General features: G+C 45.3%; 1 protein-coding gene across 1 annotated transcript; it reads right to left on the reverse strand.

The window, feature by feature from the left end:
• Window positions 1-8,335: 8,335 nt before the first annotated feature.
• Window positions 8,336-15,119, reverse strand: LOC137079572 (clumping factor A-like). Its single transcript, XM_067447519.1, has 7 exons — window positions 15,100-15,119; window positions 13,689-14,085; window positions 12,662-12,732; window positions 12,011-12,250; window positions 10,387-10,614; window positions 9,092-9,405; window positions 8,336-8,346 (listed from the first exon to the last, which is right to left on the reverse strand). Exons 1-7 carry the CDS (start codon window positions 15,117-15,119, stop codon window positions 8,336-8,338), a joined length of 1,281 nt encoding a protein of 426 aa, XP_067303620.1.
• Between the last annotated feature and the right edge of the window lie 318 nt (window positions 15,120-15,437).

A 15,437-nucleotide genomic window follows, 5' to 3' on the forward strand; every position in this document is an offset into this window, starting at 1 on the left:
CATAATCAACAGACATTAGAAGACATCTGTTCTTTGCCCTCCTTCCTCAACCCGTGCATTCCAAAGGCTCTTTGAACATCACGCAAAGACCTCACATCAATGCAGACACAAGGACTAAAATTACACCTCAGATTCAATAATATGAATTAACCCCCAATCGGAACTTGGCGTGTACTATATGTATTATGGATGTCTATATAACCTATGGTGTTTTTTTAACGTGGCAAACATTTATTGCTACCTATTTGTGCATGTTTCATTTTCTTAGTTATAACAAGTAACCACCAAACAATGCCTTAAACATGCACCAATGTATTATGTGTATTTTTATGTAACCTGTGAAGTTTGCTGCAAGACAGACAGTTACCACATGTGAATTTTGATGATCTCCTACTCCAATCATGGGAAAGGTATGGTGTCGGATATTGGTGTGATGGATAAATGATTTTCATCATTTTGATGCAAGGTAAATTTGTGTAAATATAATATATAAATGTATATTTAAAATATATAAATGTAACATGATTATTATTAGTGATGTTTTTACTAACATAATTTTAGGAGGAGCATGTGCAGATAATTAAACCTAATTAAACACAAGTGGAGCTCATCAAGCTAATCAACGATAAGAGATGTGTTTATACAGCAGATTTACCTTCTTTTGTTGTCTATTTTAATTTTAGCATGAATGGCTTTTCTGGCAGGTCGCCTCGCCCGCCATCTCGTGCATTATAGCTTAAAGCTGCGGTCCGTAACTTTTTGCACTCTAGTGGTTAATAAACAGAACTGCACGTGTCTTGCGGAAGAACATTGCAGCCGGATCTACTTCTGTCTGTTTATGTCTATGGTGGATCACGCAGGGACTGTGCTCCTCCGCAGCGGATCCTACCAGTCTGGCCTGAAATAGTCCTAATATAAACACTTATTATAAGTGTACCATAAAGATTCAGGGTAAGACAAAAACACAGTTTGGAAAATGGATTCATGTTGTATATTCTCATTATATAATTTTTTGTAAATCTTGAACACAAAAAAAGCTACGGACAGCACATTTAAACAGCTCGAAGCAATTCAATGCTAAAATCTTTTCCTTACAGATTCCTAAGACATTTTGGCCGCTTCCATCAGCATTCACAGTCAAATCAATTCTCCTTTTCCTGAACTGTTTGCTACCATTCACAATTGCGACTCTATCTTCTAAAATCTAATCGTTGTTCTAAGGTACAGCGAGTTGTCAACCACAAAAGCGCTTGGAGAGCGTAAAAAGTGCACACCGCAGACGTGCAACAGGGGAATCTACAACAGAAATAGAAAAAAAATTATCTTAAATCATTTGTTACAGGCACACATCAATCTTTCTTGCGACCTTGCCGCCTATACATACTACAGAGTGATAGATAATTTTCACACGCGAGAATTGCGTTTATCATGGACCCGCACAAGGTTGCGTGATGATGAACTATAAGTATATCGTTTTTGCTGGTAAAGCTAAATCACTAAAAAGATGCCAGTACAAAAGGGCATATAACACCAAACGATCAGCCACTAGTTAGAACGAGCTGATAATGTGAGCTTCACGTTTCAGATTCTGAGCGTTCTACGCCAAACTTTTCATCCATGAACCTGACATTCATCTTTCCCTTGTTTGTTTCTCGTCTGATTAGAGAAAATGTTATAGTGTTTGGACAAAGATCATGTCTAACTCAGCATTGTGCAATCAAACGAGATGATATATTAAAGCATGTTTGGAAAGATTGTTTTACTATACTGATGTTACTGCTGGCTGGAAATGTTAAGCCAAACCTAGGACCCGAGCTTGAAGGTTTATACAAACCAGGAGATTTTGCTAATAGATCTGGCTTGAAAATGTTACAATTAAATATCCGTAGTCTAGTGCCAAAGATAGATTTTGTTAGGATAAGCAAGGTTAAATAGTGCACATAAGAGCCAAAGGCAAATTCCAAAAAGACTGGCCGAGATGAAGCTGTTCTCTAAATGCCCAGGAACTTTAAGTCAGAAAGAGAATATTTTGCAAACTAAAAATAGCACAAAACTGGTGACGTGTAATCTTGTCTCCTAATGACACTCATATGCTCTTTAATTCTAGTGCACAATGCACATTAGTTTTATTCCAGTGTACAGAACGGAACATATAATTATGTATATAATGTATAGTTTTAGATGTAATCAGTTGTTTAATTTTGTAGTTTTTACCCAAAATTGGGTTTGTAAAAGATTTACATTTTATATAATGAAAAAAAGCAGTAAAAACTTTGTAGGGATAAAGGTATCTGCATGCACCGATTTGTCTCTTAGATTTGGGATCAGTAAACAGACCTGACAGTTCACAATCACTTCGTATTATATGCTAGTGGTTATTGATTACCATTTTTATTTATGAACTCGAAGAGCTAAATGTAAATCAAATTGGTGTTGTCTTAAAAATAATGAACTTTATCTAGTGCAGTGTCTAATCACATGGTTTGGATATCCCTGTGATCTAAATACACTGTATAAAATTAAAGTCTGGGCATTAACTTCAAAATCATCCTCATTAGAGCAGATGTGATTGTCTCATGAATTTACTATACGGTAGACCACGGTGAGCACTCTTGGCATGTAAAAGGCTATTTTTAGCCGTTTCTTTTCTGTACACTGTCCCACATGGATTATAGTAGCCCACATGATAAGTACACAATAGATGGTCTAAGGCAATTCATGTAAAAGGCAAACATTTCAAAGTCACTGGCAGAACCTTTATAAAATAACAATCATCAATGCATCTTTTGAACAAGACCACATGTTCACAATAGGATTATTATTATTGGTCTTCTAAATAACCAAGGCCACAGCAGTTCTGAGCTCTACCCAAAAGGCCACAGCAGTTCTGAGCTCCACCCAAAAGGCCACAGCAGTTCTGAGCTCCACCCAAAAGGCCACAGCAGTTCTGAGCTCCACCCAAAAGGCCACAGTGCTCCACAGCTCCACCCAAAAGGCCACAGAGCTCCACAGCTCCACCCAAAAGGCCACAGCGCTCCACAGGTCCACCCAAAAGGCCACAGCGCTCTACAGCTCCACCCAAAAGGCCACAGTGCTCCACAGCTCCACCCAAAAGGCTACAGTAGTACACAGCTCCACCCAAAAGGCCACAGTGCTCCACAGCTCCATCCAAAAGGCCACAGCGCTCCACAGCTCCACCCAAAAGGCCACAGCAGTTCTGAGCTCCACCCAAAAGGCCACAGCGCTCCACAGCTCCACCCAAAAGGCCACAGCGCTCCACAGCTCCACCCAAAAGGCCACAGCGCTCCACAGGTCCACCCAAAAGGTCACAGCGCTCCAAAGCTCCACCCAAAAGGCCACAGCACTCTACAGCTCCACCCAAAAGGCCACAGCACTCTACAGCTCCACCCAAAATGCCACAGCGCTTCACAGCTCCACCCAAAAGGCCAGAGGGCTTCACAGCTCCACCCAAAAGGCCACAGCGCTCCACAGCTCCACCCAAAAGGCCACAGCGCTCCACAGCTCCACCCAAAAGGCCACAGTGCTCCACAGGTCCACCCAAAAGGTCACAGCGCTCCAAAGCTCCACCCAAAAGGCCACAGCACTCTACAGCTCCACCCAAAAGGCCACAGTGCTCCACAGGTCCACCCAAAAGGCCACAGCACTCCACAGGTCCACCCAAAAGGCCACAGTGCATCACAGGTCCACCCAAAAGGTCAAAATCACAATTTTACTAGATGCATTATGCAATGGTGTAACTTTACTCAAAACTCAGGAGCTGATACTTTTCTAAAATTGAACAATGGTGACATGAATGTAGTTTCCTATCAAAAACCTTAATTGTTTTTTGTAGAGTTGATCAATGAATTTTAGTGCAGTAACACAAGCAAACGACAACTGTGAAACAGAATTTGATTTACAAAAGAATCATACAATGGAGGTAGGATTTAGCAGCCTCTGTTGTAATAAAAGGCCTAATTTGTTTGAAAATGTGTAGATTAAATTTGATAGTTTTGGCTACCGTATATTTTTTGAAAGTGAAGTTTGGAGTTGCCAACTCCAATTCCTCTCCTCCCAGAAGATTTCATTTTCGCTGGTAATTGTTTTTTGGGTGTCTCACAGTCAGATTTTACAGTATATGATTTTTTTGTTGAAAGCTAAACAAGTCTGTTGATCGTTTAAGGTTTTTAAAAGAGTTTTATTATCTCTGTTTATATTAAAATCACCTATAATTATTTATTTGTTTGGTCACAGGAGTTATTTTTTACTGCAGCAGCCATATAATTCACCAGCAGCCGTATCACCCTGTAGCCCAAGACTGGTTTTCCACTGAAGCTAAGCAGGGCTGAGACTGGTCAATACCTGGATGGGAGACCAACTGGAAAATGTAGACTTCTGCTGGTAGAGGTGTTAGTGAGGGCAGCAGGGGGCGCTCACCCTGTGGTCTGTGTGGGTCCTAACGCCCCAGTATAGTGATGATGTTAGTGAAGCCAGCAGGGGGCGCTCACCCTGTGGTCTGTGTGGGTCCTAACACCCCAGTATAGTGATGGTGTTAGTGAGGCCAGCAGGAGGCGCTCACCCTGTGGTTTGTGTGGGTCATAACGCCCCAGTATAGTGATGGTGTTAGTGAGGCCAGCAGGGGGCGCTCACCCTGTGGTCTGTGTGGGTCCTAACGCCCCAGTATAGTGATGGTGTTAGTGAGGCCAGCAGGAGGCGCTCACCCTGGAGTCTGTGTGGGTCCTAACACCCCAGTATAGTGATGGTGTTAGTGAGGCCAGCAGGGGGCGCTCACCCTGTGGTCTGTTTGGGTCCTAACACCCCAGTATAGTGATGGTGTTAGTGAGGCCAGCAGGGGGCGCTCACCCTGAGGTCGGTGTGGGTCCTAACACCCCAGTATAGTGATGGTGTTAGTTAGGCCAGCAGGGGGCGCTCACCCTGTGGTCTGTGTGGGTCATAACGCCCCAGTATAGTGATGGTGTTAGTGAGGTCAGCAGGGGGCGCTCACCCTGTGGTCTGTGTGGGTCCTAACGCCCCAGTATAGTGATGGTGTTAGTGAGGCCAGCAGGGGGCGCTCACCCTGTGGTCTGTGTGGGTCCTAACGCCCCAGTATAGTGATGGTGTTAGTGAGGGCAGCAGGGGGCGCTCACCCTGTGGTCTGTGTGGGTCCTAACGCCCCAGTAAAGTGATGATGTTAGTGAAGCCAGCAGGGGGCGCTCACCCTGTGGTCTGTGTGGGTCCTAACACCCCAGTATAGTGATGGTGTTAGTGAGGCCAGCAGGAGGCGCTCACCCTGTGGTTTGTGTGGGTCATAACGCCCCAGTATAGTGATGGTGTTAGTGAGGCCAGCAGGGGGCGCTCACCCTGTGGTCTGTGTGGGTCCTAACGCCCCAGTATAGTGATGGTGTTAGTGAGGCCAGCAGGGGGCGCTCACCCTGTGGTCTGTGTGGGTCCTAACGCCCCAGTATAGTGATGGTGTTAGTGAGGCCAGCAGGAGGCGCTCACCCTGGGGTCTGTGTGGGTCCTAACACCCCAGTATAGTGATGGTGTTAGTGAGGCCAGCAGGGGGCGCTCACCCTGTGGTCTGTTTGGGTCCTAACACCCCAGTATAGTGATGGTGTTAGTGAGGCCAGCAGGGGGCGCTCACCCTGAGGTCTGTGTGGGTCCTAACACCCCAGTATAGTGATGGTGTTAGTGAGGCCAGCAGGGGGCGCTCACCCTGTGGTCTGTGTGGGTCATAACGCCCCAGTATAGTGATGGTGTTAGTGAGGCCAGCAGGGGGCGCTCACCCTGTGGTCTGTGTGGGTCCTAACGCCCCAGTATAGTGATGGTGTTAGTGAGGCCAGCAGGGAGTGCTCACCCTGTGGTCTGTGTGGGTCCTAACACCCCAGTATAGTGATGGTGTTAGTGAGGCCAGCAGGGGGCACTCACCCTGTGGTCTGTTTGGGTCCTAACACCCCAGTATAGTGATGGTGTTAGTGAGGCCAGCAGGGGGCGCTCACCCTGAGGTCTGTGTGGGTCCTAACGCCCCAGTATAGTGATGGTGTTAGTGAGGCCAGCAGGGGGCGCTCACCCTGTGGTCTGTGTGGGTCCTAACGCCCAGTATAGTGATGGTGTTAGTGAGGCCAGCAGGGGGCGCTCACCCTGTGGTCTGTGTGGGTCCTAACGCCCCAGTATAGTGATGGTGTTAGTGAGGCCAGCAGGGGGCGCTCACCCTGTGGTCTGTGTGGGTCCTAACGCCCAGTATAGTGATGGTGTTAGTGAGGCCAGCAGGGGGCGCTCACCCTGTGGTCTGTGTGGGTCCTAACGCCCCAGTATAGTGATGGTGTTAGTGAGGCCAGCAGGGGGCGCTCACCCTGTGGTCTTTGTGGGTCCTAACGCCCCAGTATAGTGATGGTGTTAGTGAGGCCAGCAGGGGGCGCTCACCCTGAGGTCTGTGTGGGTCCTAACACCCCTGTATACTGATGGGGACACTGTTTTGTCAAAGAGCACCGTCCTTATAGCCTAGAAATCTAGACGCACCCTAGCGGCAGCAAATTTAATTTGCCCGCAAGTGTGGTCTAGCAACTCACAATTCCTATCTGAGCTGTATTCCTCAGAATCTGGACGGCCCAATCACATCGTGTAGGTAGGCTATAGAGTCGGCAGGCAGGGCCATAATGACGACGGCCGAGTTGCGTTTGCGTGCTTCTAGTAACACAGTCTTCTAGTAAACACAGAAACTGGCGAACGGCGGCGGTCTTTCGAATCAGCTCTGCCCGCGCCTCCGGAAGACTTGGAGTTAAGCTTTCCTCTGAGAAAAGAACAAAGAGCGGCACTGAAGTCATTCTTAAAAAGGGAAGATGTGTTCGGAGTTTAGCCGACCGGATACGTCGAATGTTTAATCAGTCAGCGAGCTCCCCTTCACCGCCGTTGCTCCGGTTGGTGTACCGCTATCCTATCGCGTGCAGAGGGAGTTTGAAAGACAACCGTTTATCCGCCCCTCGGACTGAGCCCTGTCTATGGTGAGTTTCCAGACCAAACATCTTGATGTGGGTCTGGCTTGTCAGGCTACCGTCCTTCGGGTGAGACGTTAAACCGAGGTCATTAAAATCCCATGGCACTTCTCGCGAATGGTAGGTGTGTAACCCCGGTGTCTAGGCCAAATTCCCTCGTTTTGCCATTATCAATTATGGCGTCCTAATAATTCCCATCCACTGAATTGGCTCTATCACTCTCTCTCCTCTCCACCTATCGCTTGTGTGTGGTGTGTGTGTGTGTGTGGTGAGCGCACTGGCGCTGTTGTACTGTGGCTGCCATTGCATCATCCAAGTGGATGCTGCACACTGGTGGTGGTTGAGGACAGACCCCTGTCATGAGTGTAAAGAGCTTTGGGTGTACAGTAGTACTTATGAAAGCCCATTCATTCATTCTGGAGCATATTTTTTAGCTGGTCATAAAAATGTACCTTCAGGTATGGGTGTCAATATAGGCAGATTAAAATTAAAGACATTTCATTTGATAGAGTGATTTACTATCTGACTAACCCTAACACAATCAAATGGAATATCAGTAGACCATTCAAGCTGCCTACAGGTTCGAGTCAAGTCTGGAGTCTTCATCACTGGAGTCCGAGTCGTGTTACGAACTTTTAAAGGTCTAGGGTCAGCACGTAACATTTAGATATTGATATTGCTTTAGTGGAGCGGGCAGCAGAAGAGACCAGACAAAGAAATTGATATTGCCAATTGATTTATTAATTCTAAAAGCCGAAGCCACTAATCAGTGTGTATGCGCTATAATACAATGTATTAAATGGAATATAAAGAAGAAATACAATAAACTAATGGGGAAAAAGGAACGTGGTGGCGCCAAATTAAAGAAAAGAATAAAACAAAAAGAGTTCCTAAACTAAATTCCCCAAAAACCCTCTAACCTTCTAACCAAAGAAAAATGTGGAAAGAAAAACCGAAATCTTCAGCGTATCCGACGCCATAACTAAACCTACACTAAATAAGAACAAATAAATACAAAGAGGGCGCTCACCTCTTACCTGGTGTGTTTAACATTTGATAACTGCGGGCAAGATGTACATCACGCGACCTGATTACCTGTTCTCTATTTCCCACAGAAAGTAGGCTACTAAAATAACTCTTAACTCTCAACATTTCACAGTACAGAATCAAGTGTGGAATTAACACAAGATAACAAGAGGTTCAAACTGACACGCCAACTGAAACAATTGGCACGCACACACACTGCCTAATCAGGACACGCTGGGAGAATTTATTCACCAGGGCGGCACTTGATTGGCTGCAGTGATGGCACCTTGATGAAGAGTGACAGTCGCTTCCTCCAATCAGCAGAGACCTAAGAGCAAGACAGCACAACCACAGAGAAGAAAAGGCAAACAAAACATCCAATACACTCGCAGCCCGTAACAGTCGAGTCTGGAGTCTTTATCACTGGAGTCCGAGTCAAGTCTGGAGTCTTCATCACTGGAGTCTGAGTCGAGTCTGGAGTCTTTATCACTGGAGTCTGAGTCGAGTCTGGAGTCTCCATCACTGGAGTCCGAATCGAGTCTCTGAAGTCTGAGTCAAGTCTGAAGTCTTTATCACTGGAGTCCGAGTCAAGTCTGAAGTCTTTATCACTGAAGTCCGAGTCAAGTCTGGAGTCTTCATCACTGGAGTCTGAGTCGAGTCTGGAGTCTTCATCACTGGAGTCCGAATCGAGTCTGGAGTCTTCATCACTGGAGTCCGAGTCAAGTCTGGAGTCTTTATCACTGGAGTCTGAGTCGAGTCTGGAGTCTTTATCACTGGAGTCCGAATCGAGTCTAAAGTCTTTATCACTGGAGTCTGAGTCAAGTCTGGAGTCTTCATCACTGGAGTCTGAGTCGAGTCTGGAGTCTTCATCACTGGAGTCCGAATCGAGTCTGGAGTCTTCATCACTGGAGTCCGAGTCAAGTCTGTAGTCTTTATCACTGGAGTCCGAATAGAGTCTGAAGTCTTTATCACTGGAGTCCGAGTCAAGTCTCTGGAGTCTTTATCACTGGAGTCCGAATCAAGTCTGGAGTCTTTATCACTGGAGTCCGAGTCAAGTCTGGAGTCTTTATCACTAGAGTCTGAGTCAAGTCTGGAGTCTTTATCACTGGAGTCAGAGTCAAGTCTGGAGTCATCCTCACTGGAGTCTTTGTCAAGTCTGCAGTCTTTATCACTGGAGTCTGAGTCGAGTCTGGAGTCTTTATCACTGGAGTCTGAATCGAGTCTGAAGTCTTTATCACTGGAGTCCGTGTCAAGTCTGGAGTCTTTATCACTGGAGTCTGAGTCTAGTCTGAAGTCTTCATCACTGGAGTCTTTGTCAAGTCTGCAGTCTTTATCACTGGAGTCTGAGTCGAGTCTGGAGTCTTTATCACTGGAGTCTGAATCGAGTCTGAAGTCTTTATCACTGGAGTCCGAGTCAAGTCTGGAGTCTTCATCACTGGAGTCTGAGTCAAGTCTGGAGTCTTTATCACTGGAGTCCGAGTCTAGTCTGGAGTCTTCATCACTGGAGTCCGAATCGAGTCTGGAGTCTTCATCACTGGAGTCCGAGTCAAGTCTGGAGTCTTCATCACTGAAGTCCGAGTCAAGTCTGGAGTCTCCATCACTGGAGTCCGAATCGAGTCTGGAGTCTTCATCACTGGAGCCCGAGTCAAGTCTGGAGTCTTTATCACTGGAGTCCGAGTCGAGTCTGGAGTCTTCATCACTGGAGTTCGAGTCAAGTCTGGAGTCTTTATCACTGGAGTCCGAGTCGAGTCTGAAGTCTTTATCACTGGAGTCCGACTCAAGTCTGGAGTCTTTATCACTGGAGTCCGAATCGAGTCTGGAGTCTTCATCACTGGAGTCTGAGTCGAGTCTGGAGTCTTCATCACTGGAGTCCGAGTCAAGTCTGCAGTCTTTATCACTGGAGTCCGAGTCAAGTCTGGACTCTTTATCACTGGAGTCCGAGTCAAATCCGGAGTCTTTATCATTGGAATAAAGGTCCTAATATATAAGGTATACATCCAGCCTGTTACATTTAATACATTATAATGTAAAATACAAAACATTTGTCCTGGCAACAAGATGAGTTGTTGGCATGTACAGGGTGAAAAGCAGCAGTCCTAGCACTGAGCCTAGCGGTACTCCATACTGGTGTGTGAGGAGAGACCCCTGTCCTGAGTGTAAAGAGCTTTGGGTGTACAGTAGTACATATGAAAGCCCATTCATTCATTCTGGAGCATATTTTTTAGCTGTCATAAAAATGTACCTTCAGGTATGGGTGTCAATATAGGCAGATTAAAATAAAAGACATTTCATTTGATAGAGTGATTTACTAGCTGACTAACACTAACACAATCAAATGGAATATCAGTAGACCATTCAAGCTGCCTACAGGTTCGAGTCAAGTCTGGAGTCTTCATCACTGGAGTTCGAGTCAAGTCTGGAGTATTTATCACTGGAGTCCGAGTCGAGTCTGGAGTCTTTATCACTTGAGTCCGAGTCAAGTTTGGAGTCTTTATCACTGGAGTCCAAGTTGAGTCTGGACTCTTCATCACTGGTGTCTGAGTCGAGTCTGGAGTCTTCATCACTGGAGTCCGAGTCAAGTCTGGAGTCTTCATCACTAGAGTCCGAGTCGAGTCTGGAGTCTTCATCACTGGAGTCCGAGTCAAGTCTGGAGTCTTTATCACTGGAGTCCGAATCGAGTCTGGAGTCTTCATCACTGGAGTCTGAGTCGAGTCTGGAGTCTTCATCACTGGAGTCCGAGTCAAGTCTGCAGTCTTTATCACTGGAGTCCGAGTCAAGTCTGGAGTCTTTATCACTGGAGTCTGAGTCGAGTCTGGAGTCTTCATCACTGGAGTCCGAGTCAAGTCTGCAGTCTTTATCACTGGAGTCCGAGTCAAATCTGGAGTCTTTATCACTGGAATAAAGGTCCTAATTTATAAGGTATACATCCAGCCTGTTACATTTAATACATTATAATGTAAAATACAAAACATTTGTCCTGGCAACAAGATGAATTGTTGGCATGTACAGGGTGAAAAGCAGCAGTCCTAGCACTGAGCCTAGCGGTACTCCATACTGGTGGTGGTTGAGGAGAGACCCCTGTCATGAGTGTAAAGAGCTTTGGGTGTACAGTAGTACATATGAAAGCCCATTCATTCATTCTGGAGCATATTTTTTAGCTGGTCATAAAAATGTACCTTCAGGTATGGGTGTCAATATAGGCAGATTAAAATAAAAGACATTTCATTTGATAGAGTGATTTACTAGCTGACTAACACTAACACAATCAAATGGAATATCAGTAGACCATTCAAGCTGCCTACAGGTTCGAGTCAAGTCTGGAGTCTTCATCACTGGAGTCCGAGTCGAGTCTCTGAAGTCTGAGTCAAGTCTGGAGTCTTTATCACTGGATTCCGAATCGAGTCTGGAGTCTTCATCACTTGAGTCCGAGTCAAGTCTGGAGTCTTTATCATTGGAGTCCGAATCGAGTCTAAAGTCTTTATCACTGGAGTCCGAGTCAAGTCTGAAGTCTTTATCACTGGAGTCTGAGTCGAGTCTGGAGTCTTTATCACTGGAGTCTCAGTCAAGTCTGGAGTCTTCATCACTGGAGTCTGAGTCAAGTCTGGAGTCTTTATCACTGGAGTCTGAGTCGAGTCTGGAGTCTCCATCACTGGAGTCCGAATCGAGTCTCTGAAGTCTGAGTCAAGTCTGAAGTCTTTATCACTGGAGTCCGAGTCAAGTCTGGAGTCTCCATCACTGGAGTCTGAGTCGAGTCTGGAGTCTTTATCACTGGAGTCCGAATCGAGTCTGGACTCTTCATCACTGGAGTCCGAATCGAGTCTGGAGTCTTCGTCACTGGAGTCCGAGTCAAGTCTGCAGCCTTTATCACTGGAGTCCAAGTCAAGTCTGGAGTCCTCATCACTGTAGTCTGAGTCAAGTCTGGAGTCTTTATCACTGGAGTCTGAGTCAAGTCTCTGGAGTCTTTATCACTGGAGTCCAAGTTGAGTCTGGACTATTCATCATTGGTGTCTGAGTCGAGTCTGGAGTCTTCATCACTGGAGTACGCGTCAAGTCTGGAGTCTTCATCACTAGAGTCCGAGTCGAGTCTGGAGCCTTTATCACTGGAGTCCGAATCGAGTCTGGAGTCTTCATCACTGGAGTCCAAGTTGAGTCTGGACTCTTCATCACTGGTGTCTGAGTCGAGTCTGGAGTCTTCATCACTGGAGTCCGAGTCAAGTCTGGAGTCTTCATCACTAGAGTCCGAGTCGAGTCTGGAGTCTTCATCACTGGAGTCCGAGTCAAGTCTGGAGTCTTTATCACTGGAGTCCGAATCGAGTCTGGAGTCTTCATCACTGGAGTCTGAGTCGAGTCTGGAGTCTTCATCACTGGAGTCCGAGTCAAGTCTGCAGTCTTTATCACTGGAGTCCGAGTCAAGTCTGGAGTCTTCATCACTGGAGTCTGAGTCGAGTCTGGAGTCTTCATCACTGGAGTCCGAGTCAAGTCTGCAGTCTTTATCACTGGAGTCCGAGTCAAATCTGGAGTCTTTATCACTGGAATAAAGGTCCTAATTTATAAGGTATACATCCAGCCTGTTACATTTAATACATTATAATGTAAAATACAAAACATTTGTCCTGGCAACAAGATGAATTGTTGGCATGTACAGGGTGAAAAGCAGCAGTCCTAGCACTGAGCCTAGCGGTACTCCATACTGGTGGTGGTTGAGGAGAGACCCCTGTCATGAGTGTAAAGAGCTTTGGGTGTACAGTAGTACATATGAAAGCCCATTCATTCATTCTGGAGCATATTTTTTAGCTGGTCATAAAAATGTACCTTCAGGTATGGGTGTCAATATAGGCAGATTTTAAATAAAAGACATTTCATTTGATAGAGTGATTTACTAGCTGACTAACACTAACACAATCAAATGAAATATCAGTAGACCATTCAAGCTGCCTACAGGTTCGAGTCAAGTCTGGAGTCTTCATCACTGGAGTCCGAGTCGAGTCTCTGAAGTCTGAGTCAAGTCTGGAGTCTTTATCACTGGATTCCGAATCGAGTCTGGAGTCTTCATCACTGGAGTCCGAATCGAGTCTGGAGTCTTCATCACTTGAGTCCGAGTCAAGTCTGGAGTCTTTATCATTGGAGTCCGAATCGAGTCTAAAGTCTTTATCACTGGAGTCCGAGTCAAGTCTGGAGTCTTCATCACTGGAGTCTGAGTCGAGTCTGGAGTCTTTATCACTGGAGTCCGAGTCAAGTCTGAAGTCTTTATCACTGGAGTCTGAGTCGAGTCTGGAGTCTTTATCACTGGAGTCTCAGTCAAGTCTGGAGTCTTCATCACTGGAGTCTGAGTCAAGTCTGGAGTCTTTATCACTGGAGTCTGAGTCGAGTCTGGAGTCTCCATCACTGGAGTCCGAATCGAGTCTCTGAAGTCTGAGTCAAGTCTGAAGTCTTTATCACTGGAGTCCGAATCGAGTCTGGAGTCTTCATCACTGGAGTCCAAGTTGAGTCTGGACTCTTCATCACTGGTGTCTGAGTCGAGTCTGGAGTCTTTATCACTGGAGTCCGAGTCAAGTCTGGAGTCTCCATCACTGGAGTCTGAGTCGAGTCTGGAGTCTTTATCACTGGAGTCCGAATCGAGTCTGGACTCTTCATCACTGGAGTCCGAATCGAGTCTGGAGTCTTCGTCACTGGAGTCCGAGTCAAGTCTGCAGCCTTTATCACTGGAGTCCAAGTCAAGTCTGGAGTCCTCATCACTGTAGTCTGAGTCATGTCTGGAGTCTTTATCACTGGAGTCTGAGTCAAGTCTCTGGAGTCTTTATCACTGGAGTCCAAGTTGAGTCTGGACTCTTCATCATTGGTGTCTGAGTCGAGTCTGGAGTCTTCATCACTGGAGTCCGAGTCAAGTCTGGAGTCTTCATCACTAGAGTCCGAGTCGAGTCTGGAGCCTTTATCACTGGAGTCCGAATCGAGTCTGGAGTCTTCATCACTGGAGTCCAAGTTGAGTCTGGACTCTTCATCACTGGTGTCTGAGTCGAGTCTGGAGTCTTCATCACTGGAGTCCGAGTCAAGTCTGGAGTCTTCATCACTAGAGTCCGAGTCGAGTCTGGAGTCTTCATCACTGGAGTCCGAGTCAAGTCTGGAGTCTTTATCACTGGAGTCCGAATCGAGTCTGGAGTCTTCATCACTGGAGTCTGAGTCGAGTCTGGAGTCTTCATCACTGGAGTCCGAGCCAAGTCTGCAGTCTTTATCACTGGAGTCCGAGTCAAGTCTGGAGTCTTCATCACTGGAGTCTGAGTCGAGTCTGGAGTCTTCATCACTGGAGTCCGAGTCAAGTCTGCAGTCTTTATCACTGGAGTCCGAGTCAAATCTGGAGTCTTTATCACTGGAATAAAGGTCCTAATTTATAAGGTATACATCCAGCCTGTTACATTTAATACATTATAATGTAAAATACAAAACATTTGTCCTGGCAACAAGATGAATTGTTGGCATGTACAGGGTGAAAAGCAGCAGTCCTAGCACTGAGCCTAGCGGTACTCCATACTGGTGGTGGTTGAGGAGAGACCCCTGTCATGAGTAGGTATGGGTATCGTTAAGGTTTTAACGGTATTACTACTCTTAACGATACTGCTTATCGGTCCGGTACTTTAACGGTATTCTTATCGGTACTTTTTGAGATTTACTATATATATATATATATATATATATATATATATATATATATATATATATATATATATATATATATATATATATATATCAGAGATGGGCATAAATACATGGAAATGTATTTAAAATACAAATACAAAATACTGTGAGGAAAAATGTATTTAAATACAAATACAAAATACTGTGTGGAAAAATGTATTTAAATACAAATACAGTATTTTGTATTTTGAAAATACACCAAATACTTGTGAAATTGGCAATTCAGTGAAGGTATCCATATTAGGCTGTAATCTATCTGGGCCTATTCTGAATGCCAAAAAGCATTTAGATGTGTGCAACTGCTTAGACTTTCGTTTTCAATTTGAATTTGAATTTCCTTTAGCGGCAGTTATAATAACACAAATTATGTCAATAACTCATTCGCCCTCACTTCTTTTTCCACTCCAACATTCCAATTATTCCTGCCCACTAAAAGCTGCACAGATATATGTGCTTACCCCGATAGGCCTATCTATGTAAATGATTTAGAAAAAGTTCCATCGATTCATATTTTATATTATTGCTACGAATCTACGATATGTATTGTCATATGATATCACTCATCCCTAACATGCAGTAACGTTAATACTTCAAACACATTTGACAAGCTACTTTAATCAACAAGTAGAATTGACCATGACATCCTCACCTTATTCCAACAATTTTGTAAAGTTGCCGATCCAAGGCTGGGTTGTACTAGCCTAGAAATCTAGACGCACCCTAGCAGCA

This window comes from Pseudorasbora parva, chromosome 6 (assembly GCF_024679245.1).
Source record: "Pseudorasbora parva isolate DD20220531a chromosome 6, ASM2467924v1, whole genome shotgun sequence".
Lineage (NCBI taxonomy): Eukaryota > Metazoa > Chordata > Actinopteri > Cypriniformes > Gobionidae > Pseudorasbora > Pseudorasbora parva.

Excerpts from the sequence above, each read along its gene's own strand:
- LOC137079572 (XM_067447519.1), bottom strand. The coding sequence starts at position 15,119 with ATGTTGGAGTGGAAAAAGAA. Across the intron at positions 12,733-13,688 it reads CAGACTTGACTCGGACTCCA|GGGTCTCTCCTCAACCACCA; the intron begins GTGACGAAGACT and ends CACTCATGACAG. Across the intron at positions 10,615-12,010 it reads TCAGACACCAATGATGAATA|TGATGAAGACTCCAGACTTG; the intron begins GTCCAGACTCAA and ends CTCGGACTCTAG.